The 27,188-nt window shown below is 37.9% G+C and overlaps 3 protein-coding genes across 4 annotated transcripts in view; 2 read left to right on the top strand and 1 right to left on the bottom strand.

Moving 5' to 3' along the window:
* The first annotated feature begins 1,591 nt into the window (after positions 1-1,591).
* ssb (small RNA binding exonuclease protection factor La) lies at positions 1,592-10,744 on the top strand. The gene is made up of 12 exons (XM_085373976.1): positions 1,592-1,666; positions 3,708-3,774; positions 3,862-3,965; positions 5,579-5,753; positions 6,009-6,116; positions 6,219-6,322; positions 7,877-7,948; positions 8,040-8,082; positions 8,181-8,321; positions 8,832-9,018; positions 9,148-9,255; positions 10,325-10,744. The coding sequence occupies exons 2-12, from the start codon at positions 3,715-3,717 to the stop codon at positions 10,402-10,404; spliced, it is 1,182 nt and encodes a 393-aa protein (XP_085230102.1). The 5' UTR covers positions 1,592-1,666; positions 3,708-3,714; the 3' UTR covers positions 10,405-10,744.
* On the bottom strand, positions 10,484-12,569 carry mettl5 (methyltransferase 5, N6-adenosine). The gene is made up of 7 exons (XM_085373977.1): positions 12,353-12,569; positions 12,161-12,275; positions 11,886-12,070; positions 11,257-11,339; positions 11,034-11,085; positions 10,903-10,952; positions 10,484-10,544 (listed from the first exon to the last, which is right to left on the bottom strand). Exons 1-7 carry the CDS (start codon positions 12,450-12,452, stop codon positions 10,503-10,505), a joined length of 627 nt encoding a protein of 208 aa, XP_085230103.1. The 5' UTR covers positions 12,453-12,569; the 3' UTR covers positions 10,484-10,502.
* Positions 12,570-13,995: 1,426 nt separating this feature from the next.
* The window catches only part of ubr3 (ubiquitin protein ligase E3 component n-recognin 3), a 38,930-nt gene continuing 25,737 nt past the window's right edge, over positions 13,996-27,188 (top strand). For both annotated transcript variants that reach the window (XM_085373969.1, XM_085373968.1), the window contains exons 1-22: positions 13,996-14,471; positions 15,866-16,005; positions 16,289-16,441; positions 16,628-16,783; positions 17,135-17,175; positions 17,407-17,473; positions 17,557-17,687; positions 18,946-19,174; positions 20,041-20,220; positions 21,037-21,170; positions 21,284-21,370; positions 21,453-21,518; positions 21,612-21,701; positions 21,907-22,035; positions 22,221-22,273; positions 22,366-22,499; positions 23,801-23,886; positions 23,996-24,137; positions 25,320-25,416; positions 26,302-26,443; positions 26,760-26,864; positions 26,984-27,154. In XM_085373969.1, the coding sequence (XP_085230095.1) occupies positions 14,038-14,471; positions 15,866-16,005; positions 16,289-16,441; positions 16,628-16,783; positions 17,135-17,175; positions 17,407-17,473; positions 17,557-17,687; positions 18,946-19,174; positions 20,041-20,220; positions 21,037-21,170; positions 21,284-21,370; positions 21,453-21,518; positions 21,612-21,701; positions 21,907-22,035; positions 22,221-22,273; positions 22,366-22,499; positions 23,801-23,886; positions 23,996-24,137; positions 25,320-25,416; positions 26,302-26,443; positions 26,760-26,864; positions 26,984-27,154 (2,967 nt within the window). In that variant the 5' untranslated portion in view covers positions 13,996-14,037. The remainder of the gene's footprint in view (positions 14,472-15,865; positions 16,006-16,288; positions 16,442-16,627; positions 16,784-17,134; positions 17,176-17,406; positions 17,474-17,556; positions 17,688-18,945; positions 19,175-20,040; positions 20,221-21,036; positions 21,171-21,283; positions 21,371-21,452; positions 21,519-21,611; positions 21,702-21,906; positions 22,036-22,220; positions 22,274-22,365; positions 22,500-23,800; positions 23,887-23,995; positions 24,138-25,319; positions 25,417-26,301; positions 26,444-26,759; positions 26,865-26,983; positions 27,155-27,188) is intronic.

Genomic DNA, 27,188 nt, shown 5'->3' with positions numbered 1-27,188 from the left:
CCAAGACAGAATGACCAGACTGCTTTGAGCTGATAGGAAGGCAACAGTAACTCAAATAACCACTTAAAGCGGGGCTAACTTGGCAGCAGAAGACCAGACTGCATGCCACCCCTGTCAGCTAAGAACAGGAAACAGGCTACAGTACAAACAGACTCACCAAAATTTGAACAATACAAGACTGAAAAATGCTGATGAGTCTTGATTTCTGCTGCAACATTTGGATGAAAGGAATTCGGCAAAAACAACATGAAAGCACGGCTCCATCCTGCCTTGTAACAAAGGTTCAGGATTAGGGTCTTACAGTATGGGGAATATTGTTTTGGCACACTTTCAACTTCTTAGTAGCAACTGAACATTGTTTATTCACCACAGCCTTCCTGAGTATTGTTGCAGACCATGTCCATCCCTTTATGACCACAGTCTACCCATCTTCTGATGGCTGCTTCCGGCAGGATAACACTCCGTGTCACAAAAGTGAAAAACTGGTTTCCTGACATGACAGTGAGCTCACTGTATTCAAATGGGCCTCCACAGTCACCTCCACAGTATTTTATTCTTCCATTGTTTTTATTAATTTTTGTTGCTTTAACTTTGCACTGTTCACTTTCTGCTGTGACACAACAAATTTCCCACGTGTGGGACTAATAAAGGTTTATCTTATCTTAAATTCAAATAATTAAAAGAAGACGAGCTACATTGCATTTTTTTAAAGTTGATATCAAAAGAGAAAAATACTGATAATAATAACATCAGTCTTTTCCCAAACTTAGGTGGGTGATATTTACGTCACACATACAACAATAAAAATACAATGTAGATGTCTCCCAAAACAAAGTCAGGAAAGAGGCAAAATTATTTTAAGCTAATGAAATGTCAGCCTTGATAAAAGTCTGACCTTTCTTACAACAATCGGTGCAACTGAAGTCCTACTATAATTGTTTTTAAAAGGTACACACATCAACAAAAAACAACCTAATAAATACGAAAAACAAAAACTTTAAAATGACACATAAAAACTAAACGCCGTGATTAGAATCACAGCGGCATCTTGTGGTTGTGATATATCATCGCAGTTTATAATCCAGGTATCAAACTTAACACACTGTTCGCGTAAATACGTGACTTAGCAAAAACAAAAAACAAACAAAAATTCTATTTTTAAGCGCGAATATGAAAAGCATAAGAATGTTTAACAGGTATAGGAACATGTAAAAAGAATACTGAAGTTTTTGGATACATTTGTAGTCTTACGTTATTTTTATTTCAGGCTTGGGAATCTTTCTGTGTTTGAAAAACAAATGCACATCGATCAGTTTGCTTAAACTTTTAAATAAGAAGGTAATGTCTTGTGATTTTAAAGTGCACTCTGGCTAAGTTTGAATTTAAACATTGTGCACTGATAAATTAAGTTTCTTAATTTTAATTTCTGATTACCCAAATATGTACTAGAGAAAATTATTCCAAAGCATTAGCACGTATACATAATGAAAAAGACCAAATTTCTTGTTGTTCTGCTGCAGGGATCAAGCACAGAGGAGCTTGCGCGAACATGAGTCTTTTTTGGCCCTTGGTGGGCTCCGTAGCACGCAGTTCCACAACGTGCGAGCAGTGAAGTGGGGACTGTTGGTTTGAACAGCTTAAACTGCTTCTAGCTGCGACTTATTATGTAAGTGTAACTTTTTACGATTGTGAAAACAATTTTTAAGGCTTTTTATGTTACCCAGGGAGTGTTTTATAACGTTACTAAAGAACAGAGTGGATTTTCTTCCAGCAGGTTTAAACAGCGTGTTGCAGCTAGAATAGTGTTAGCAGAGTAGCGGTGACTACTTTAATTTACCTACAAAAAAAAAGTAATTCACGCACTAACAAATCACGTAATTTAGTAAAACATGTACCGATAGCGTGGATAGACAAATGAGAAGCTGCTTTTGTTGTGTTGATGCCAAGCGTGGCCCGTGTACTGAAAGAGCTAAGCTAACAAGTTAGCCGTGGAGCTAGATGAGCCCGTAGTTAATTATGGTGACTGAAACACGTCGGTTTAGTCCTGCGATGTGCTACAACTCACAATTTTAGGTTTAGGTTCCCTTTTGTAAGATTTAAAACTGGGCATCTATCTGAAGGTGTGTATCTAAATGTAAATATATAGCAACTAAATGATATTTAATAGTGCATATAACTGTGTAACTGCATTAAGTTATTACTTTGGTTATTATAATCAAGTCTTAAAGATGGTTCCTGTATGGCCTTGCAGATAATTTACAAAAACTCAGACAACAGCAAGGCCTCATACCAGCGTTTAATAATATGACAACGTGGCCAATAGCTAATCATATTTTTTCCCTAGTTCGTTTTGCTTGTATGTTGTTTTTCAGTTTTGGGTTTTATTTATTTATTTTTTTGCTTTGTGTTGTTTGTTTTTTCCGATTTCTTTATACTCTTCCTCGTGCTGTATTTGAACTTTCAGCCAGCACAACATTGATCAATGTCGGCTAGGGAGGTTCGTAAATATTATTTGGTTTGCGGATAAGCTGATGTCAAGCAACATCCCTAGAAAATGGCCACATAGCTGCGCTGTCCTCAATATAGCAAAGGGGAATGGAACTTTCTGTGTTTACAAACATAAAATATCAACATATAATAATTCTAAGGGTGAAAAAGCCGATTTCCCATTAACATGGTTCAGGCTGCCTAAGCCTGGCAGTTTTTAGTCATTTTATACCTTCTGTTTAAAACAGTTGACTCTTTGAGTACTAAAGTCTAATATTTGTTAGAACAACCTGTTGTATAAATTTAATCTTTGCCATGTTTTAGATTGTTTAGATTTTTGATTTCACAGGTTGTCATACAAGTGTTTTTCATGGTTTTTGACCTTCAGATATTTTTACTTGATTCTCAAAAAAATTCATTTCTAACAAATTAAGAGGTACATCAAAAATCAAATGAAATGGAAAATAATGAAAATATTTAAGTGTCATAGCTTTGTTTTATGTGTAATTCATGCAAATTATAAACAATTATAAACAAAATTACAAAACCCAATTTAAAAGTTCTTTAGGATTTGTTCCAGAAAAATCATTTTAAATCCAAATTTTATTCCTTTTAATCTTTAATGTATTAGTAAAACCAAAATCTTAATATATTTGGCCAATAAGAGTGCATCGTAAATTGTAAGTTATCCTATAGGATCTTATGTGTGGGTGTGTGTGTCCAGTCTGTTTTAAAACTTATGACAATCAAGAATTTAGATAAGTGAATTGAAATTTTATTAAATATAGATAAATATTGTGAATGACGTCACCTGCAGTACCTTCACATCCCAACAGAGGGCTGCGACCCACATGTTGGGAATCTGCCATTAATATAAAATTTACATCCATCCATCCATCCATCCATTCGCTTCCGCTTATCCTTTTCAGGGTCGCGGGGGGTGCTGGAGCCTATCCCAGCTGTCATAGGGCGAGAGGCAGGGTACACCCTGGACAGGTCGCCAGTCTGTCGCAGGGCTATAAAAAATTTTTTTTTTTACAAATTTACAGTTAATACAAAAAAGCTCCCCGAAAAAAACATTTCGATTTTTTTGTTTCATATGTAACATGGATAAAATCTCTTCTTGTAAGATATTTTTATTTAAATGTTTGTTGTAAACATCAGAGAAATCTCTAACTCAGTAGGACACCTTTCTTTTTGTTTTGTTTTTTTCTATGCAGAACCAAAATGGCAGAAAGTCAAGAAGAGATGTCTCCACTGGAGGGGAAAGTGGTGCGACAGATCGAGGTATTTCCAATTTAAAGTTTAAACTCATAATTTGGTATTTACCAGGTAAAACTGGTCCTGATTTGGCTGTAAATGATTCCTACTCAGTACTACTTTGGCGATCACAATCTTCCAAGAGACCGGTTTCTCAAAGAGCAGCTGCAGGTCGATGATGGCTGGGTGACTTTGGAGACGATGCTTAAATTCAACAGGTTTGTTTATTTCTCTTTAATGCTTTCCGTGTCAAATAATTACTGTATTTATTTTATTTTAGTCTCTATTTTTGGCTTTCATTTATTTACCTATGCTTTTTGTTTATTGAGATTTTAAGGGGGGGAACTCTACTCTGAAGTATATAAGTGGGGTTTAAAAGTCCAGGCGCTATCTTCAATTTGTTCATCTTTAGATTACTATTCAGTACTACTGATGTACTTACTTGTGTTTACTGATTGATGAGAAGTCTCTTTAACTTAAGATTTTTAGCTGATTGCATTGTGTATTTATAAATGTCATCATCTGAGGTCTCTAACTAAACTTAGGACTGAATTTTAGATGCACTTTTTAAGGTGTTGTTTGAAATTACGAGACGCTGCACTAAAATCTACTTTGTAAATTTGTTAATTAAAATTCTTTCACTGTGAAATTGTATATACCTGTGGGGTATATTTGTTGGTTGCTTATATTAGACACTTTTTATTACAGATTAACTAAATACTATGCTTATCACAACTCGGCATTAAACACTGTGCTTACCTTCTGTGCAGTGCAGTTCTAACACTGCTTTATCTGTTGAAATATGAGCACAGAAAACTGGCCATAAAGCCTGCTAAAGCACAGAAATTAGCCACAGAAAATTAATAAATGAAAGCTGACACATGATGTAAAATGCTCTGACAATTTCTGCTAGTGTGTCCTATCAAGTCCCACGTTTTGTCATCCTCTAGAGGTTGTAGTTTTGGATATTTTGGATGTTGGTGTATATATGTGTGTGAGGATCTTTAAATGCAGCATGCGAGTGCAGCTAATAGGAGGAGACAGTGCCTGTGGCTGTAGTGAATGTTAGTTTCAATGTGCGTTCACATTGTGGTTACTGCATTGTTGAAGTGGCTTTTTTCTCTTCACCACACCTGTAATGACTAAAGGAGGTGTGATTGAGGGCTGACAGTAATTGGCAATTAACTAGCTTAATACCAGTATATTATTTATTATATTTATTGTTGTGAAAAACAGCCTTTTATGGACTGCAGTTCTATTCCACTTAGTGTAAAAATACTAGCACAACATGACATACTGAAGCTGCAGTAACAACCTTCAGTCCACAAGGACAAGGGTAGGCTTTTGAGTATAGCTGTTTGGGGTGGGTGTGCTGGGCAAGAAAAGGAGGATAGTGATGACTAATCGGTGTGTTTGGACCCTTTCTATGATTCATGATGGGCAGGATGAGATGAGAGCATGCTCTCATGCTGTGCCTCAGGTTCACTTGTTAGCAGTCAGGTCACAAGTGGCCACAGCAAGGGCAAATTAACACAGCAGGAGGAATCCATTCCTGTAATCCCTTTATTAAAGTGTATATTTAGAATGTAATGTAGTGTGTGAGTCAGCAAATTACATTCTAATTGAGCTTTATTACTTGAAATGGGAGTGCCCACCCCACTCACATACATAACATGACCAGGCTGAGAGAATTCAAAGAGGGACAATTAGATAAACTGCAGGGTCTTCTCCCTTATAATGCAGATGAATGCATGCATCATTAGTGTTAACACACAGCCCTACAGCCGCCTGTAGCTGAGTGTTTGTTGAAAGATTTGCATTCTTTTCATAGGTTGAAGTCTTTAACCACAGACAGCAGCGTCCTCATTGCAGCTCTGGAGAAGTCAAAGACTGGTCTCTTGGAAATCAGTGAAGACAAGACAAAGATCAGGAGGTCTCCCAGCAAGCCCTTACCCGAACAGGACGATGAATACAAGGATGCACTTAAACACAAATCTGTATACATGGCAAGTTTTTTAGTTTTTTTAGTTTTTTTTTTAAACTGTATGCAAATGCTTTGAGAATGCGTAAATATTTGTTTGTGCTCACAGTGGCATTCAGACAACTTTTATTTTTTTCAAACTAATGCAGCGTAATGCAACAGTGCAATACATCTTTAGCCTACCCACACTCTTATAAATTGTGTAGACAAAATCACAATTATTCTCCACCTTGATTGTATTCCTACTGTTTTCCCTACATTTTGTTTTTTCCTCATCTAGAAAGGTTTCCCTCTTGAAACATCCCTGGATGAGATTCAGGAGTGGCTGAATGGCAAAGGCTCGGTAGTAAACATTCAGATGAGGAGAAACCTGCAAAGGCAGTTCAAGGTACGGGAAACAGAACTTGAGATGTATATAATTTAAAAAAATATTTTTTTTCAATTTTAGGAGACCTTCCCTTATATAATTTTTGTATTTCTGTCTTTTCAGGGATCTGTGTTTATCTGTTTTGACACTGAAGAGTCAGCCAAGCAGTTCCTAGAACGCACGGATATAAAATCATTCAAAGACAACGAGATGCTTGTGTTATCAAGGTAGGCTGTGATGCTTTTTAGGCACTAGCTAGCAGCTATCAATGGTGTCAGTGATTTAATAAAGAATTCACTGATTTAAGAGGTGTGGCAGATGTGTCATATATGTACTTTGATGCCTTTAAATCGGATGAAGTAGCTTGCATAACTTCTATTTTATTTTTTTTTAATCTTTTAAATTGAACAAAGAAACTGAACTGTTTTGTGTGTTGGGCCAATATAGACTTACAGGCCCATCGTACTTGACCTTGTGAATAATGTGACAGCACATCTGCTGATGATGTTTCAGCTTGCTGTGCACTTCCCGGCATGGAGCCTGTAAAGTTTTTACCAGCATTTAAATGATATTAGTAGAGAAGCCGAGAGAATCAGAGATTACACAGGGTTTTTTTTTTTTTTTTTTGGTGAATCATACAAAACTACTATATCCCAGAAGAAAAATACAGGTGGTATTTCTGGGATACAGAGAATAGAAAACAGCTGTAACAAAGTTTTACAATTATACTAAACTACATACATATATCTGGATGATAGAGGTGGGAATCACCATACATCCCACGATACGATATTATCACAATACTTAACACACGATATGATATTATTGCGATTTTTTTTTTTTTTTTTTTTTTTTTTTTTTTTTTTTTTAAATATTTTGCAATATTCAGATTCTGTACATAAAGTTAAACTTTATCAATATCCATTTTGTCTAATATCAAAGTCTCGCACTCAGTCTTTCTCTCATTTCAGTCAGTTTTATTGTTGACAAAGTGAACGGTTTGTATTACAGTCTAGTCCAACTTAACTGAATACAACCATCTGGTACAATTATAGCTATTCTGAACTAAGCAATTTATGAAAACTATGCAGCCCCTTCAGCAACTGAAAAATTTGAAAGTAAATTAAAACAAAATATAAATTTACATCAAATAAAAAAGTTTTAAACTTAATTAAAATAAAACATGTTCTTAAATTAAAATAAGTAAACTGTCATGTTTATTGCTGCCAAAAAAAAGTTAAACACATTTGGACAGTGAAGGAATGTCAGGATTCTTGCTCAGAAAAAGGATCAACATGCTCTGAGCACAAAAACCTTTTTTGTAACAAAATATCGATTTCTGCTGTCCCTGTATCGATACATTATTAGCAAACAAAATATCACGATACTACACAGTATCGATTTTTTCCCCCACCCCTACTTTTCGTTCGATCATGTCGGTTTTAACAAGTAAATGTTTCCCGGCATGGAGCCTGTAAAGTTTTTACCAGCATTTAAATGATATTAGTAGAGAAGCCGAGAGAATCAAAGATTATACAGTGGTTTTTTTTGGTGAATCATACAAAACTACTCTATCCCAGAAGAAAAATACAGGTGGTATTTCTGGGATACAGAGGATAGAAAACAGCTGTAACAAAGTTTTACAATTATACTAAACTACATACATATATCTGGATGAGATGCATTTTTTTTAACTGGGGTTTTGCAAACCTTTGAATTTCTCTGTGTGAAACAATGTAATTGATCAGCTCTTTTTTTTTTCTTTTTTTTTTCTTTTTCAGGGAAGCCTACCATGCCAAGAAGGTAGAAGAGAGAAAACAGTTTAAAGCAGAGACAAAAGCAAAAGTTAAACAGTGAGTACATATTCTTTAGTATCTTTAATCATAAAACTGGATTTTACACTTTGTGAAAAATAACCTTCCTACTTCTGTCTTTTTTATTCAGGGAAAAGGAACAACAGCAGAAACACGCAGAGAAAAAAGAAATGGTAAGCTCTCCAAGTGTTTGTGAGCTTATTCTGCTAATGAACGCACCACTTAAAGAATAAATAGGCTTTGTAATGATGTTTTCTCATTTTACTTGCAGGATCTGCTTTTGGATGAGCAGTCAGGACGTTTACTGAAGTTTTCAGGAGAGCTTGAAGGTGTTTCAAGAGAAGACTTCCATGAATTGTTCTCTGGCATCGAACACATAAAGTGGGTTGACTTCACAAGAGGGGCCAAAGAGGTATGTTCTCCATCTGTTTCTTCATACATGTGGTATAACCTTATCTACTTACATCATTTACTTGTGTAATTCAATTCAACATGTTTTAATTGTAACCATTTGTTTTGTGTGTTTGTGTTTTTATATTTGTGCGGGTTGAGGACATCTGGTGAAATTGTGTCCTTGCAAGAGAGACGAGATGTCTGGGGTTGTTTAGACTAGTGGGGTGATGAATGATAATATCCACATCTGTGGTAATTATAGGAAATTTCCAAGGACAGAAAGCAGTTTTCATTGACAGTACAGAGAGATTTTGTCTCTTGGAGAAAGGGGGTGATGTCTTCCTCAGGTTTCTAATGTTTGCATGACAATAAAGAGACTGATAAACCAGAAAACTGAAGTCAGGTTTACAGACTTTTTTTCCACAACACAACATGGTGGCATGACTCAGGATTGAAAATGAGTAGAGCTGTTTCATTTCAAAGAAATACTATTTGTTTAAATATTTTATTTTTTTCTCCTCCTGATAAGGGCACCCTTCTGTTTGACGGGAAAGCACAGGAAGCGTTAGATAAAGCCAAAAAAGAACACGGAGAGGAACTGAAAATAAACGACAACACTGTCACATGGCAGCTGCTTGAAGGAGATGAGGAGAAGGATGTGATGAAGAAGATAATAGAGGCTCAACAAGGATCATTCAGCAGGTGCAGAGGCAGAGGTGAGATGCATTTCCATGTTGTTTAACATTGTTGACTGCATTGGAATGTAATCAGTTAATGTCAATAAAGATACAGTTCCACAGTGTCATCTATATGATTTAGTAAGGTAGTCTTGTCTGTCGTAAAAGGTGGAAGAGGAAGAAGAGGCCGACGGGGAAGAGGTGGCAGAGATCAAGGCAGAACTCAGTACCAAGGAAAAAAGATGAAGTTTGAAAGCGATGATCACCATGAGGAGGGTAAGTTCAAAATCATTTAGCGCTTTTAGTTCATTCAACTCAAAAATTTCATATCCTATTCATTTTCAGTTCCTAATGGAGTCCCCCAGGGATCTATCCTGGGCCCTCTTTTATTTGTCATCTGTTTCCCATTTGTCATTTTTCTAACAGTTAAACTCATGCAGATGAAGGCACAACATTGCTGCCACCCTTTCCCTCCCTTTGATAGCAGATCTCACGTGAAAAACAGAAAACAAAGTAGTGATATATACTCACGATATACACTAAACTATAGATGTGTAAGACAATGGGCCACTATATAGAGTCAACATAAAATAATCATGAATCCATTTCGCAGGCTTACATATTCTCAACATAAATAATGAATGGTTGCCAGGAAGCATAGAATTTTCCAGCACACCCTCTGATGGTGAACTTAATCTTCTCTAGATGAATGTGGCTCACCACGTCTCTGATCCACTGGCCAAATGTTGGGGGCCAAGGATCCTTATTTTCTATAAACTTAATATCAGTTTCCGTTGTTATGTTGATGACATTCAACTCTACCGGTCTACTAAACCTACTGCTGTCATCCCACCCACTGTCCTATGTGTTTACCTCCAGAAAATCAAATCCTTGCAATTTTCTCAAATTAAATTGATAAAATAGAGGTTCTCCTCATTGGCACCAAATCCACTGTCTAAATGTAACAGTTTCTCCTTTCCTTCTGGTCCAGACTCTGGGTGTCATTCTTTTCAAGCACACTCGCCTCCATCCATCTCTTTTTACCTGACTGTACTGCCATCCTTGGTCACACCTCGGTTAGGACCCACCTACTGTAGCTCTTTTTGGTCTTTCTCTCAACTTGTTCATAAACGTCAATTGTTACAGACTTCTGCTGCTTGCATCATCACCAGAACTCAGTCACATCACACCTGCCCTTCAAAAGCTCCATCGCCTTCTGCTAAAATATTGCACTTCAATATTCTGCTTCAAAATGTAGTCTTGGGAACATATTGTAGTCTGTGTTAAGATTATTTCTTATCTAATTTGTATTTTCTTTTTTGTTTGTGTTTTTTCCCTTTAACAGCTGCACCTATAAAGAGAGAACGGGAAGATCCTGATTATGGTCCTGCAGCAAAAGTTATCAAAACTGAAAATGGATCTTAGTTATGACTTAAAATCAGTTTTTCTTTAATGAAAACGTTTATTACAAACAGTGAAAATGGAAAATACAGAGACAACTTGAGTCCATTCCAGTGAAAGCTTCAAGCTTTGGAAAATCGTAGGAAGTCCACCTGGATGTCAACCTGGAGAAATATGTTCAAAGCATCATTTTGCAGCCTTTTATGTCCCCGAATACTGTGCCTCTTATATTATTTGTGTACCCATGTTTCTCTTTTGAAGATGTTTTGCATTGCATTCACCTTAAACTTTTTCACTATAATTTAATTTCACCAGGAGATTTTAGTTTATTTTGCAAGACCTGTGTGACATCTAGAATGTGTGTTGAGTTAGTTTTCCTACATTGACTGATTGAAAATATCTTCTTTGCTAATTTGTTGTTTGCATATGTGGACTGCAAATAAATCATTTACCAAAAAATGGGGGAAATCTGTCCTGTGTCACATTTAGCTGGAGAACATGTACTGTCTGATGTAATCTTACCGATTTCTTTTTGTGGAACTTGTAAGATGCTGGCAGGTCATATCGCAGTTCTTTAATAAAAGTATTTAGTGAATATTTAAATATTTTAATAATAGAAGAGAAAAAAAAAAGATTGGCCTTATTTTTCTTACCTGCTATGACTTCCATCTTTACTCCCCAGTCATTTGCCTTCTTTTGTATGTGCTGCAATGGGATCATAAAAAACAGATCAGGCATCACAACATTCATACTGTAGATAGAGATGTGAGTTTTGGCTTCATATTTAATGGTCACATTGATAAATTAACTGCTAAGTAAGATGTAAAAGATCAGCTTTCAGAGACCTGAGAGACTGTCAGGGGCTGGTGAACTTACTTCTCGTGTTGACGTTTTATGAAGTGAGTAAACGGCTGTCTTTGCCATGGTTAAAGCAGCTCGGAGGAACTTCATGTCCATACCTTAAACAAAACAGAACAATAAGTAACGGGCTGTATGAAGGGTTAAAGGGATGCTCCTGTGACTACAAATGCACAGCCTGCCCGAAAAGATGTGACAAATTAGGCAGCTGGTGAGTGGACGCTCAGGTGGACAAAACTGTCGTCACTGCCTGTCTGTGGCACAAAATGGTTTAAAAAAAATAAAGAAGCATGTTTGGGGGCTAGTTGGTTCATTCTAAACTTCATGGACTGATCAGCTACTTGTGGACACACACACACACACACAGTAGTGAGGTTTTAAACAGTCAGCGCTCCACAGCTGGACACATGAAGTGAAGAGAGTAGTGTGCACATATAATTGCAACAGTAAAGAACTGTGCAAACGACAAGTTGCCGCTAATCCTTACTACCATAACATAAACACGGAATAAACTTAAATGTATTATTTCTTTGAGTTATTTTGCATTTTGTTAGGCTGGGGGGCTTAAGTCTCTAGTGCTTCAGTTATAAGAGGATTTTCAAAATTAGTAAAGAAAGAAACCGTTCAAATTTAAGGCATGCGCTCACCTTGGTTGTGTTTTGTCCCAAATGGTGGATTCATTATGACAGTGTCAAACTTTTCGGCGTACGCCTCTGGCTCCAGACGACACATGTCACACTGGATCAAATCCACGTTAGAAATCTCAAACTCCTCTGCGTTTCTTCTGAATATGTCCAGAGCGTCATCGTCAATATCGAAGCCGACGCACAAACTGCAGAAAGAAGGAAAAAGGATAGATACAGCGCAGAGAATAGACTACAGTAAGCCACGGCTATGTTAAACTTATAAACAATGCTCTCACCCTGCGTCAAGCATCGCAGCTCCGATGCTGAGGACTCCGCAGCCACATCCCAGGTCTGCTACGAGTTTACCCTCAATGTCATCAAATGTACTCTGGATTGTGTAGAGCATACATGCTGGGGGGGGGGGGGGATAATGAATACAAAATATGTGCTGTTACACGCTCAACTGATCGTCACTGTTACCGTCATACCTGCAATATGAGCACTGGTTGGATACTGCTCAAGAAGGATTTTTGGCTCTTCAAATGTGTCCACCTGCTGCAGACAGCTTTCTAATTCCTTCAGTTTCATCGCTTAAAATGTCCCAACTTTGCGTGCAACAGTGGGTTAATTTAAATTTCCTTCTTTAGTTTAAATCACATTGAGAGGATAATTTGAGCCATGATTTCTACTGAAGCTAAGAAGTTCCACGGGGTAAGCAGCTGTGCACGTCAACCAAAACAATCCGACGATAAACCGTGGTAGCGCACATGTTCCTACCCGCGAATGGTGTTTATGACACTAATAATAATATTAGTGATTAAATTAATGATGACAATATTGTTAAACCGTTTTACAAAAAAAAAAAAAAACTTTTAGTTTAATATCCACACTTTTATAATAATCTGTCATTTCCCTTTGTTATCAAAAATTTACAATGTTTTTAAAAAAAAAAAAATAAATACATATTTTTTGCTACATAGACACGCAGATTGCTCTGTGCGGACAGTTACTCTATGTGCTTTTTGTTATCTGCACATGTAGTATTTTATTATTATTATTAGTAGTAGTAGTAGTATCTTCTTTTGATTACACAAAAGATAATCTGCCTCTATCTCCTTCTACCTCCAGTATCCTGTTCTGTCACCCCAACCATCTGAATGTTCTCCTTTACTACATGAATCCACTCTTTGAATCCTCTCTGTGGTCTTCATCTTTTATCCATTATCCCTTCTCTACACATGTCCAAACCATCTCTCTATTTTGCTATTCCGGTCACAGTGAAAACCTCAGCTCTGACAACTCTAGCTCGCTCTCCTTCACTTCTCTTGTGCACTGTCCATTGTTTTGGATGGTTGACCCTAAGTATTTAAACCCTTCTGTCTTCAGTACCTCCAGTCCTTGGAGCTTCATTCTTACACCTATGTCCCTCTCATTCACACATGTGTTCTGTCTTGCTTCTACTTCTTTTATTCATCTTCTCTCTAGAGCAGGCCTCCACCTCTCCACCCTCTCTTCCACCTGCTCAATACTCTCACTATAGATCACGATGTATTCTGCAAACGTCATGGTCCATGAAGAGTCCCGACCACTGGAAACAAGCAGGGGCAGTTCTCACCATCTCACTGTCATCATACATGTCCTGCACCACCCTTGCAAAGTTTTCTACCACTCCTTACCTTCTCATGTCGTATCAAAATTGAACATATATTAACATAACATAACATAACATTATATTATATTATATTATATTATATTATATTATATTATATTATATTATATTATATGTACCTTACGTCTTATTGCTTAAAGCTAATTTATGTGATAGATATTTTTTACACACTTAGATTTTTGTTAGTTCTTGCGATTTTTTTTTTGTTTTTCCCCTCTCCTATTAGATGTGTCTACAAAAAATAAAAATAATGCTGATAAAGATTCAAAAACTCAACCCCCACAAAAAATTAACGAAAAGAAAATAAATCCCTAAATTCCAATACTAGGTTTAAGTAGGTCAAATACTGTGTAGATTTATTTCCAGTACATGAAGTACAACGAGCGGAAATTACTTCAGGAAATTCTCTAGCCAACAACGACGTAATCAGCCGTATCGCGAGAAAACCCGAGAACATGGAAACAAGACAACAAAAATAAATTTGTGGACAACAAGCCAGAGTGCATGATGGCGGCGTCGCTGCTACGCCGGGACAAGAAAGCCACTGCCGCCCACTTGAAGGCAGACTTAAACCGGACTGACAATAGCTCCGGAGTCCGGCAACTACAGGAGCTTCTTGACGCTGTACTGAATCCCGAAAAACCAGCGGCGGACGGAGAAGCTCTTGACTGGTGTAAATGTCTGATTGCAGGAGGCGAAGGTTTCGATGAGTTCTGCAAAACGGTGCGCTCCTATGACAACGCGACTCTGTGCGGCTTGGTTTGGACGGCTAATTTCGTGGCATATCGATGCCGGACCTGTGGTATCTCTCCGTGCATGTCGTTGTGTGCTGAGTGCTTCAATAACGGAGACCACACGGGCCATGATTTCAACATGTTCCGGAGCCAGGCTGGTGGGGCCTGTGACTGTGGAGACAGTAATGTCATGCGAGAGAGTGGGTAAGTCCGAGCTAGCTAACCCGGCTATGCTAACCGGCGCAGCCAGTGACATTTTCTCATGTGTGTTGTCAATGACAGTTTCCATATAAATTTATGAGATGCTGTTGCAGGCGGACAACATTTTTCAATCTAGCGATACTCCTGTCATTTATAAATACAACCCACGGGCTAAGGGTTACCTAGGCTAGCTAAACTCCAACGATCATACTGGGAGGTGTAGCTACAGGTTTCCGTGTACCTCTGTCTGTGGCTCTTTAGATATGTTGTGGTCTCCTTTCTGCTGTCAAAGTCTGAATGATCGTTAAGTAAGTGTCATCATTTTATCTTAATGTTTAAACAGCGACTGTCTCTGTTACTCTCTGACTCAACATCATATCTCTGTTCTTGATTACAGTTTCCTCCTAATCATAAAACTTAATTTCCACTCGCGGTTTAGATAAAATAATGTAGTAAACTATTAGCCTGCTTCCAGAGTTGGCCTGATTATCATGAGATGATAATTTAGTTTGTTACGTGGACAGCAAAATACTGGGTAACTGAGTAAAAACCTATATAGAGATTCAGCATGCAAGAGTCTTTACTGCTATTAAGTAAGCATAACGAAATTATAGTTATTGTCCCTCAAATGGTGCATAAAGTGTACTTATACTGACACACACACACACACACACACACACACACACACACACACATACTAATACATATGTGAACATATACATACTTGTGCATAAATTATATAGAAACGTATGTCATTTTGGATGATGTAAAGAGTAAGATTGGACTACATCTTTATAAATATGTGATGTATATATCAGGGTTGTAAATATGTGGAATTGAGCAGTAATGCACTTTACATGCGTTATTTACAGATTATGAAATCTCTATAAACAGATTATATGAATGTAGATATATAATTCTAAGTGTTATGAACAGATGATCATTTTTTTAAAATATTACAGTCTTATGATCTTCAATAACAAATTATTCATATGTTAGACTATGTTTTTGTGTCATACTGATTCATTAGCTCATAAAATTTGTGTATGGATATTTAATGATGTATGAGAAAGAGGTGTGGTAGTGTGTGGGCTGCTGTGAATAACCCTTTAGTTCCCACTTCAATCAACCATTATTACCCAAAGCCCAATCCAGTAAATATCACAACAATATATTCATGAAATAAACCAAAAGGAAAACTCTTCTGCTCAGACCTCTGGGCTGTTTCAGAAGCTGAATGCAAATTGTACTCAATTTCTACCTGATAATTAAAACATGCTAACAGTTTCTTGACCAACTTTATCTTCTTTTAGTGCACATGAAGGAACAGCAGGAGTGGTCAAATGTACCTTTCTGTGTGACACTGTTTTAAAAAAACATTTCCTTTCCCCTGACAGGTTTTGTCGAAGGCATCGGTTGAGAACTGGGGAAAATATCCCCTTAATTCCCAGAGACCTGCTCTTGATGTCTGAGATGGTTCTTCCCCGCTTTATCCTGTGTATCATACAGTATCTGAGAGATGGATATGTTGAACCAGGTGAAAACAGTCATAACAGACACATGAAGTACAATACTTATTAACCAACGTAAACTGAACCTGTAACTTTAATGTGTGGTTGTCACCAATTAAAGGTACAACACCAGACACTTTCATTCGCTTTAACTTCAGTGGTTTACATCTGATATGATATTATATAAGATGGAAAACATGAGCTGCTGTGCAAGCCTTATACAAGTGTTATACAACTATTTACACGTAGAGTTACTTTCACTGAGTGCTGGGTCTCACGGGTCTCGCATCTCTTATCCTATTTTACCAGACACCTCAACTGAGAGAGATCTACAGAAAGTCCTGCAACAGCTGGAGCCTCAGATCTCCTTCCTTGAGGAGCTTACAAAGATGGGAGGAGCAATGAGGACTGTGCTGACAAAAATCTTGACCAATCAGCAGGCATTCAAGGAGCTGAGCATGGGTAAATATCCAGCTTAGGGTTTGGGCTCAATTAACAGAGCATTACCACTGATTTTTTTTTGTTTGTTTTTTTGTAATTTTAGGTCAGCAATGTACTAATTGTGAAAAATATTTTACTTGATATATGTGAACCAAAAAAAAGAAAAGAAATTAGAAGGTTTTCTTGCTCACTGCTTAACTGTTGCAGGCCAAGAGGAGAATTTGTATGCTAAGAAGAACTATGACAAGTATTTGTCAGCACTGAAGAATTCAGGTCTGGTATCAGTGGAGGAAAAAGGCCAGAGTGCTGCTGCTGATGTTGGTGTTGGGGCTGAAGGAGGTGCAGGCGCGATGGTCCTGTTAGGTAAGATGACATGTTTTTTTTTTTCTTTCAATAATCATCCATCTGCTTCACATCTTTAAGATAAAAAGAAAAAAATCATAATACTCTCCATTTGTTATTAATTATTATTTTTATTTGAATACATTTTAGTATTGTAAACGAGTCCACATTCCTATAAACGTATATTAGATTCTTTTTCTACCAAGTTTTATATATATTACACATGCAGTACTTTTTAAAAATGTATAAATAAATGCACGTACAGTGAATAAGAGACCAAACATTTCATAAATAAGTTTGTTGGTGCTATAATAACAGGTGACATATGTTCTAACTGTTGCTAAATAGTAATTAGTCCATTTGTTTTGTTAGGAAACAGCGGACCAGGGAGTCCAGACGAGCAATGTAAAGAGGTATGTTAAACTAATGCTTAAAATGACACTGACCTGATAATGAATGTGTGTTATTTTAAGTAATACGTTTTTTTAATTCCTCTTTTTATAAAACTGGTAAAGCCATATCACTGACCTGTGCAACATTAATGTTGTTTCTAATTTATGCTCAGTCAAAAAATGCTCAGTTGATGCCTTAATGAAAATTTGCAGACTTCTTGAAATTTATGTTGTTTTGTGTTTTCTTCCAAGGAGGATCAAGATGGAGGACAGTCTGTTGGTCAGAGGAAGAGGGTTAAGCTGAGTAGCAGTACCAAAGGTGCATGAAAAGAAAGGCATTCACACTATAATGTCTGAACTGAGCTGAACTGTGTATTCATTATGTCTCTTTATTGTCCTCAGACCCTTGTATTATTGAATCTCTGAAGCATAAATGCTTCCTGGAAGAGTTGCTGTTTTGGACAATAAAATACGAGTTTCCTCAGAAGATGGTCACCTTCTTATTAAACATGTTGCCAGATCAAGATTACAAGGTATTTTCTTTTCCAATTTTTCATGTGCAAAAATTAATGCCGCATACCACCTTTCAGATGCCTGTCTGATCTTAATTTTAACCTCCTAAGACCCAAACTCTTCCACGGCATGCATTTTTAATTTCTCTTTGATATTTGGGCATATTGGGACCCGATGAATGTAAAAACAAAGAATTACCAGCTTCTTTTTTTTTTTTTTACCTGATTTTTGTTTCTTAGAAAAATAAGAGCCACATATGAGGATATTCGTTTAAAATTTCGATAGAACAGTAGCAGTATAATGTCCTTGTAAGTGGATATCAGGCTCTCAGAAAAATTAAGTATTTTGGTCTACAAGGGCCTGAAATGTGATGTCCACATATGTGGACGCCAGGTCCTTGGAGGTTAAAGGATTCCTTCCTATGACATGGTGCAGACCAGGAGCAGTTATACAGCTCACAGGCTAAAAGTGGTCCACAAAGGCCTCCAAAGGGTGTCATTTCATTTGGCTTCGTTCTGCACCAGAAAGCTGTTTGCATGTCATTGAGAACAAATTAGAGATGGGAATTATCGTCATCATCTTCTTGCTGACGAACGCATTAACCACAACCTGCTGCATGACACCAAAGTGGTATTGTTAAGCCAAGGACCTGCACCCACACGTTTACAACAGTGGTGTTTCTTTATGAGTTTACAGCAACTGAATGTGGAACAACTGACGCATTGTTGAAATCGCACAAGACATTTCAGACTTTTTTTTTTTTTTTTTTTTTTTTTTTTAAATAGATGGTTTATTAAATTCTTATTGCATCTCAGTATTTTTGTCCTTGCAAAACTACTCTAGTAAATGATTTACAGGAAAAAAATCCTTTTTGAGCTTAGACCTTGGTGCAACTTCCTCCCCTCCTTCCTCCTCCGTTAAAGCCAGCTTTCTTCTGATTGGTTGCCCTTCGTAAACAGAAGGTTTGAACACCAGAGAAGTGTGGTCACAGCCTGAAATAACCGTATTATGGATATCTGGTCCCAGTTACACCATACACAGCCTGAAATTGGAATGTTTCAGTTGTTTAAAGCTTGAGCTGGGATTACATGCACATATTTGAAATTATGTTTCCTGTGTTTAATATAAGAATCTTACCTTCTGTGCTTTGGGATTCATGCATTGCCTTTTCATCATGCCTTTTCAATATCAAACTGGGCTTAAAAAAGCTCAGTATGTATGAGTTTTTGAAGGCAAGCCTTAATCGTGTTATGGGCTTCTTGTCTTTCTCTCTGGCAGATCACCTTTACAAAAACATTTGTCCAACATTACGCTTTCATCATGAAAACGCTGATGAAAAGCCACGAGTCGGATACGATGTCCAACCGCATCGTTCACATTAGTGTGCAGCTGTTCAGCAACGAGGAGCTGGCTCGACATGTCACAGAGGAGTGTCAGCTGCTGGACATCATGGTCACAGTCCTCCTCTACATGATGGAGAGTTGCCTTATTAAAAGTGAGCTTCAGGGTAAGTCGGCCAGTTTTCTCACTATTTTGATAAATGCTCACTCGGGTTGTATTATTAAACATGAGAAGGTTTTTTTTTGTTTTCTTTTTTTAAATGGTATTTTCCAGGTTATTCATTGTTGATATTTTTGTCTTGAACTTATTAATAAAACTGAAATTTGGATTTAAATGGTTTTATATGCACCTGGTCAAAAGATCCATCATGACACAAATAATGGATGGCATTAGCTGCCTTTTTTATGTCTAATTGTGCAAATCTGTTACATGAAGCCACTGAGTTTTCTAAAGCAATAATTAAATATAAATGCTTCCTAAAGAACAAAGAACAGCTGCTAATTTTGCCCTATGTTTTTAATCATTCTTGGTGCTTGTATAGCCTGCACAGATGTTTCATTTCATTGCTGGCTCCAAGTAAAATGAGCTTGAATCTTTACCTGTTGGGTGAGTGGATGACGTGGGCACCCAAGTTTGTGGGTGCGATGACGTGAGAACATGGCGAGTTTAAAATTAATACCATAGTTGTTAGACAAGTTTGAATCTCAGTGACCTAGACCTCAAGGTTAAGGTCGGAGGTCAAGTTTTCTGAAAATTTTGCAAATGCGGTAACTTGAGAAGGAAGTCACCTAGGAGTTTGAAATTGATACCATAGGTATCTACTAGGAGGCTGAGCAGTAGCACTGGCATAGACTCCTTTTTTAATGCTGCACTCATCATTGTTGGCAGTGTTATAATAACAGCCAGGTGTTGATTTAAATAACACATTGACCCATGTCTATGTATTTCTTTATGTTTATTTTCTTGTAGATTCCTAAATACGATTTGATTCCAATTGTCAGTGTTTCCTGTCTCGCTGTCTTTCTTTTTTAGATGAAGAGAACAATCGGCATGTTGTGGTGAACTGCAGTGAAGCACTATTGAAGAACAACACCTACTGGCCCCTAGTTAGTGATTTCATTAACATCCTCTCACACCAAAGTGTAGCGAAAAAGTTCCTGGAAGACCACGCATTGTTGATGCTGTGGATGAGCTTTGTGTCGTTTTTCCAAGGTAAGTCCTATTACTTTCTTACACTTACTTACACTTTAAGATCACTGGATTAGATTGAGGCTTGTATTAATTAATTCTTGATTTAAAGAAAAAAGCTTCAAATTTTCCCCTAGCCTCCTTTGTTAAATTAATGCTATGTTATCCCAATGAAATGTACTTACACCACAAAAGTGATTTTGTTATTATAGTCAGTGTGAGGCTAGTGAGTATTTTCATCTGTGACTCAGAAAGTTAATTTCAGACAATGCTTGTATCCCATCTATTGTTGGTATGGTGGGTTCAGAGATATCAAACCACATGGATATCAGTGTAATAGATCTAGTTTTTGTTATTCAGTCACAGTCAAGTCAAACACAACGCTTGATTTAAAAGCGTGTTCCTGCAGATTTATTTAAACTTCTGGGCTTATTCAGAAGGAGATTTGTTGCCCTCCTTTTAAATAGTTCAACCAAAAAGCAGAGTTGTGGTGCGATAGATTCTTTATCACTGGATTTGAATTGTGGTTGGTGCTGCTGGCTTTTTACTGCACTCTACCACAATCCTAAAAATAACGCTCACCCTTGTATAGTGGGCCTGAGTATCCTCTTGCTGACGCGATGAGGACAGTGTCACTATTACCCTGTATCCATGCGAGCCACAAACTGACACATTCAATAGAGAGTTTTGTAATTCACATACTTGTTGACATTTTATTAGGTTACATATAAATATGAGGGGAAATGTTGAATTTTAAAAACGCAGACTTGTATTTTAAACTTTTTATGTGCATTGAGAAGTTGTGCATAACAGGTTATAACCATTCTGCTGCTGTCATAGGTATGAATCTGAATAAGCGGGAGTTGAATGAACATGTGGAATTTGAGTCTCAGACGTACTATGCAGCATTCGCAGCAGAGCTTGAGGCCTGTGCACAACCAATGTGGGGTCTCTTAACACACTGCAAAGTCAAAGTAAGTCTCACTCACAGGATTAATGGAACATGCGTTATAAGCACCCCAAGCTGCAATCACTTACTACATAATACTATATCAAATTTTTTACATCTGATTTTATGTGTTACCAGGAAACACAAGAATACACTAAAACTGTGGTTCGATACTGTCTGGAGACCTTGCAGATCTGGTTTGATGCCATTGGCTTCATTGATGAGGTATATTAATGGCAAACTGCCGTATGTACAAGTAATATTTTCCCTCCCCTGTTTCACATAAATGTCTGTATATCTGTCATAGCCTGCTCCGAATCAAGTGACATTTCACCTGCCACTCCACCGCTACTACGCCATGTTCCTCAGTAAGGTATGCCACCTCATCTTTTAGTGCACAGTCTATTCTCTTTGGTGTCTGTGTTTATGTGTTTTTAAAGTTGATTGTTTGGTTCAAAATCCCCAGGCTGTAAAATGCCAAGGACTGGATCTGGACAGCCTCCTTCCTGACCAAGAGATGTTGATGAAGATCATGGTGCATCCACTCCAGATCCAGGTATAACAGTGGAAGACAATAGATTTGGTTTTACCTGCATGTCTAATGCACATCTGTGTCCATGCACTTATTGTAACAAGTAAAAGTATTTGCAGACTACGTGGCTTCAGGTTAGGAGAAGGTTAAGTGATTCCAGCCTACCACGTCTAACACTGGTCTGCAGAGACTCCTCACTCAATTAACACTTTGTTCTATGTGACTGTAGGCGTGCCTGTCAGAAATCCACAGCAACATGTGGGTGAGGAATGGACTGCAGATTAAGGGACAGGCTATGACTTACGTGCAGTCACACTTCTGCAACTCCATGATTGATCCTGACATCTATCTGCTGCAGGTGAGGACTCCTGCTTCACAGACAATACTTGCTGAGTGTCACTCGTGTGTGTGTGTGTGTGTGTGTGTGTGTGTGTGTGTGTGTGTGTGTGTGTGTGTGTGTGTGTGTGTGTGTGTGTGTGTGTGTATTTCTTTTATAATTTCAATTTAGTTTTTAAGTCTGCTTTCTCTCTTTTATTATTGAAGGTTTGTGCATCAAGACTAGACCCTGACTACTTTATCTCAAGTGTTTTTGAGAGGTAAGCTATATTTCTGATAATATTATGCTACATAAAACATTTAACATTTGCAGATGGGTAACATCTGGTTTATAAACTGTCCTCTGATGCAGGTTTAAAGTAGTCGACCTGTTGACCATGGCGTCTCAGCATCAGAATGCCGTGTTGGACTCTGAGCAAGAGAGACCAATGCTAGAAGGAGCACTTACCTTTCTGGTCATACTAACAAGCCTTCGCATTCATTTGGGTGAGTGGTACAGCAGAGGGCTGTGCAGCATCTTTATCAGAGTAGCAAACTACCTTACGGTATATAGAGTTACCCTAGAGCTAATAAATCATTTGCTGAGGCTCTGCGAGGTGTTGATAGCTGGTAGGTCGTGTCGCTGTTGGCACGAGTTCATGTAACCATTGTTTCTCTTTGCTGGTGCAGTTTTCCTGTATTTGGCACTCATCCCAGGAGTGTTTTTCTTTGCTGTATTACAATAAGAAGTGACTTTTTCACGTAAAACTCTCCAATGAAGTCCTTTACTTGGCTGAAAATGTCATTTGAACTATTTCTAGTATTTGTTCATGGAGATAACCAAGGACTTTGTAAATTATACTCTGACGCAAAAGGCCTACATTGACACTCCTCTCTTTGCATATATTGAAATATAACTGTGATACAATTTCTCCCTAGGGAGATAGTGCTTTCAGATGTTCTGCTGACTTATTCATCCATATTACAGAACACTGCATTACAAAACTGCATTATGTTAAAGAGATAGTGGTCACAGTCTGTTTTTTAAAAAAAAACTCCTCAGTTCATAATTATCTTGCCAAACCTCAAAACTGAGCTCTTACTGGTGTTTAAAGTGGCAATCTTGAAGTTTTTTCATAGATCATTTTGAATTTATTGAAAGAATAGACCTGTAAGTTGTTCCTAATTATTCATTTATTTAAGACATAAAATTAAATGTCTGTTTCATTACGGTCTCAGAAAGATGTAACCAACTGGTGATTGAGCCTGTGCTTCAGTGATACACTTGTACTTTTATAAACTTTGTAAGCTCCCAGGAAAAAAAAATACCAGTATAGTGGCTTTAGGTTAAAAAAGTATTTAGCTCCTGAAACACAAATTGTGAGCATATCTTCTCCAGTGGCATGAAATGTAACATGTTTGTCAGTGAGATTACGATTTACTGCTGCACTCAATCAGAAAAGCATCTACAAATCGTGACAGTGGTCAGTGGCTCTGGGTTTCAGCCGGTCAGTTACCATAGCGAGGTAACCGACTCGCTGTGGTTTGCTGACTCATGATGTGGGCAGCAAACAGCACTGCCTGATTCCTTTATTAAAACAAAAAGTTTCTTTTGTTTCCCCACTCTGTAACTCTGTGGCCTGTAACCACCTCTGGCTTGGTTATTGCCAAGACAGCCAGCACTAAAATTTTTAAGATTACATATTGTCAGCCATTTCTCCTATTTTGTCAAGTTTCTGTACTGGTGAAAGTCAGATCCCCTCACTGTCAGTTTGCCTTCACACTCTTCTTCTCATTTTCACCGACAGGGATGACCGATGATGAGATCCTTCGGGCTGAAATGGTCTCTCAGTTGTGCATGAACGATCGTACGCACAGCGCACTCTTAGACCTTGTATCCTTCAGTCATTAACAAATACTTTCTGAAGAGAAACTGTATTCAGTTATCCACAGTATATATGTATTTATATATGTTTTATTTTTCCTTAAGAGATTTTTCGTAGATTCCTGAAAATCCCAACCCAAAGAGTGGCATTGTACCCGGTAGCTGTAGTTTTGAGGATATGCTCTCTGCTGTAGCCGACTTCAAAGCACCTGTGTTTGAGCCTGGAGGATCCATGCAGCAGGGCATGTACACACCCAAAGGTAGGATATTCTCGTGAAGGAGAAGGCAGGATTTCCTAACAGATCTTAAAAAAAAGTAACAGATGTTTATAAAAGTGTTGTTACAGATTTTACAGAAGTGTCTGGTATGGTAAAGGCAGACGTTACACGCAGTCGTTGATACTGTTATAGAAGTAGTTTAGTTAAAATATGAAACCTAAGAATCTATTTGACGTTTTTCCACCAGCAGCTAAAAAAAATTTTCATCAACAGTTGTAGTCACAGTGGGACGGAAATAAACAACATTGCAAATAACTGGTGTTTAGTTCATGGCTTGTTTGTGGGTTTTAACAATTCTGGGTTCATGTCCTCGCTGAGGGCTTTCTGCTTGGTGATAGCATCATCATCTGAGCAGCATGAAGATATGTCTGCTGCCCTCCACTGGCCAACAGTAACATTAGCTTTAAGAATGCGTGTAATATTTTAATATATTTTTGGAGGCTTTTTTAGCTGTTATTTGATAGGATCGCCAAGATAACACAGGAAAGCTGGGAGAAAGACCAGGGGGAAGAGACACAGGCGTCAGGACAGAGTCAAACCTGGGTCTGTGCTTTAGACTTGCAGCTAATGGGTTGCCTGCTCAACCCAGTGAGCTAAATCAGCACCCCAAAAGACTGTAATATTTAAGAGCTTTTTAAGACTAGATCTAATGAGCTGGTCGCTGAGCTTTGAATAGAAATTATGATAAAATATATATTTTTTTTATCATATTTTTAAATATTGTCTTATTTTTGTTTTATGGCCTAGAACTTACAGCAAATAGTTTTTCAAACCAACAGCAGTCATTTTAATCACAAAGCTGATATCTGATTTCTAGGGAGTTTACTTTGTTCTCCAGCAAGAAGCATATGAGGTAATATACACACATTATGGGTGGTGCATTCTTGTGAAATAACTAATTGTCTTATCCAGTTCACGGAAAGAATAAATGTTGTCACTTAAAAACGAACATATGTTAAATCTATTCTATTGCTTTTTAGATCGCTCCCTGTTATAGTTAAGAATGGGGCTCAATCTTTTGCACTAGATCTATGTCCTCAGGGCACCACTTGGGGGCAGACTTACACCACTTATGATGGTGACAGGTGAAAAACAGGGAAACCATGAAACAGTGTCACTTTGTACCTGAGATTGCAAAGCATTTCTCTTCCTTTTTTTCACTAGCTGAAGTGTGGGAGAAAGAGTTTGACCCCATCATGGTCGTTCTCAGAACAGTCTATCGCCGTGATGTCCAGTCCGCAATGGACAGATATGCAGCATTGTAAGTTTGATTTTCCCCACACATTTCTATTTTCTGTCACCTTCTAAACTCTGTATAAATGTTTCCTTTGCTCGGCAGTAGTTTTGTTGCTGTTTTCATGTTCAGTCATGACAAAAATCAGGTCGTCTCTCTTTCTGCTGGTGAAGGGACATGATTACAAAGGTCAGCTCTGCTAGGTGTTGAAGTGATTCCAATTAGATTGGTGTCGAGAGAGCTCAATATTTCAGGCTAAATTGTAATGCAGTTGTGGAAGTCTTTCTTTTTTTGATTGTCCTGAAGACGTCTCCAAGGATAAACATGTCAGCGGAGGTGAAGGAGATACTTTGGGGGTTAATTTTCTTTCTGGCTTCTGAAAATACTCATTAAACTAAAAGTGGCTCACTCTGTTTCTGTGTTTGAAATGGCAATTGGTTAGAGCCTTTGTAATTCATGGATGGATCACTCATCCGCCTCTTTCACGTACATGCTTTCAGTTTTCTCTTCAGTTTTTGTGTCCAGTACAGATGAAACTAGAGCATATTTCTCTCTCAGACATATTGAAGCTGCCTGTGCCACCTTCAGAGTCTGATACCAGCCTCATGTTGCTCATTCACACTGTTTGAATATGATGGATTACATGTCAGGCTCGCCCTGGCTCGTGTGATAATAATCCCATCATCACTAATAGAGTGCTGCCCCTCGGCTCTTCTGTTGTGTAGACTGAAATCTTTCGTGATTTATTCTGAACAGCATTCGGTGTCACTTTCCCAAACGCTTATTTCTCTCAACCTAACTCTGACTTCTCTCATTATTACTTGTATGTAATGAGTATAAAAATTGATTATTGCTAGTAATTGCTTTTTTGATTTGTTTTCTCGCCTCCTTTTTGATGATGATGTCCACTAGTTTGAAACAGTTTGGCATTCACACTGGCAACCCCTGGCCACCATACAAGGAAAGGACTCCTCTGCACCCATGTTACAAAGGTCTAATAAGGCTGTTGCACTGCAAGACGCTGCACATTGTGATATTCACTCTACTTTACAAGGTGAGTCTTTCACCCACTACCAGTGCCATATAAAACAGCCAAATCCATCGTCTCTCTTTGCAGTTTGTAGTATGACTTGGTTTGCAACTGGTGCTGAAAATTGGCGCATCACCAAATAATCATCTTCATAGTATCGATCAGGCAAGATGTATTTAAGAATACAAATTCATTGACAGATGGCCAGTTGAGGGCTTGGTATCAGTAATGAGAGGCTGATCTATGGATGCATAATAACTTAAAAAAAGCAAACACATTGACAGCTAAACCTTGTGTTATTTGTTCTCTGGGGTAAGCTAATGGTTTGATCATGTTCTAGATCTGGATGGATCATCAGAACATGTCTGAACACGTGCTGTGCATGGTGCTGTACCTGATTGAACTGGGTTTGGACAACCAGATTCAAGACAACAAGGAGGATGAGGTAAGATAATTTGCTTGGTTTAACTTGTAACCACTTTCCTCACTGTCTAGGCCCCTAGTGCCAACCAGTTTCTCACTGAGTCATTGTCGTCGTCGTCTTCTTCCTTTTTTTTTGTTTAGGAGCCTTGCATTGAGGAGCACTGTCACGACAGCTGGTTCCCAGGCACCAATCTCCTCTCCAATCTGCACCATGTCATCAACTTTGTCAGGGTGCGGGTTCCTGAGACCGCTCCAGAGGTAAAGAGAGAGGCACCTCCCAGCACCAGCACCGAAGCTTCTTCTTATGGCCAGGTAAAAGGAAACTCGGTGACAGGCCGTGCTTGTT

The sequence above is a fragment of the Diplotaxodon limnothrissa genome, linkage group LG16 (genome assembly GCF_057381915.1).
Source record: "Diplotaxodon limnothrissa isolate DT_005_m linkage group LG16, D_limnothrissa_male_GT1.1, whole genome shotgun sequence".
NCBI lineage: Eukaryota > Metazoa > Chordata > Actinopteri > Cichliformes > Cichlidae > Diplotaxodon > Diplotaxodon limnothrissa.
Note: the sequence above shows the minus strand (reverse complement) of the source record. Positions and strands in the feature narration are given on the sequence as shown.

Coding starts and splice junctions, on each gene's coding strand:
- ssb (XM_085373976.1), top strand. CDS start 3,715: ATGGCAGAAAGTCAAGAAGAGATGTCTCCACTGGAGGGGAAAGTGGTG. Junction 3,775..3,861: donor AAGTGGTGCGACAGATCGAG/GTATTTCCAATT, acceptor ATTCCTACTCAG/TACTACTTTGGCGATCACAA. Junction 6,117..6,218: donor ACCTGCAAAGGCAGTTCAAG/GTACGGGAAACA, acceptor CTGTCTTTTCAG/GGATCTGTGTTTATCTGTTT.
- mettl5 (XM_085373977.1), bottom strand. CDS start 12,452: ATGAAACTGAAGGAATTAGAAAGCTGTCTGCAGCAGGTGGACACATTT. Junction 12,276..12,352: donor AACCAGTGCTCATATTGCAG/GTATGACGGTAA, acceptor CCCCCCCCCCAG/CATGTATGCTCTACACAATC. Junction 11,340..11,885: donor TGGGACAAAACACAACCAAG/GTGAGCGCATGC, acceptor GTTTTGTTTAAG/GTATGGACATGAAGTTCCTC.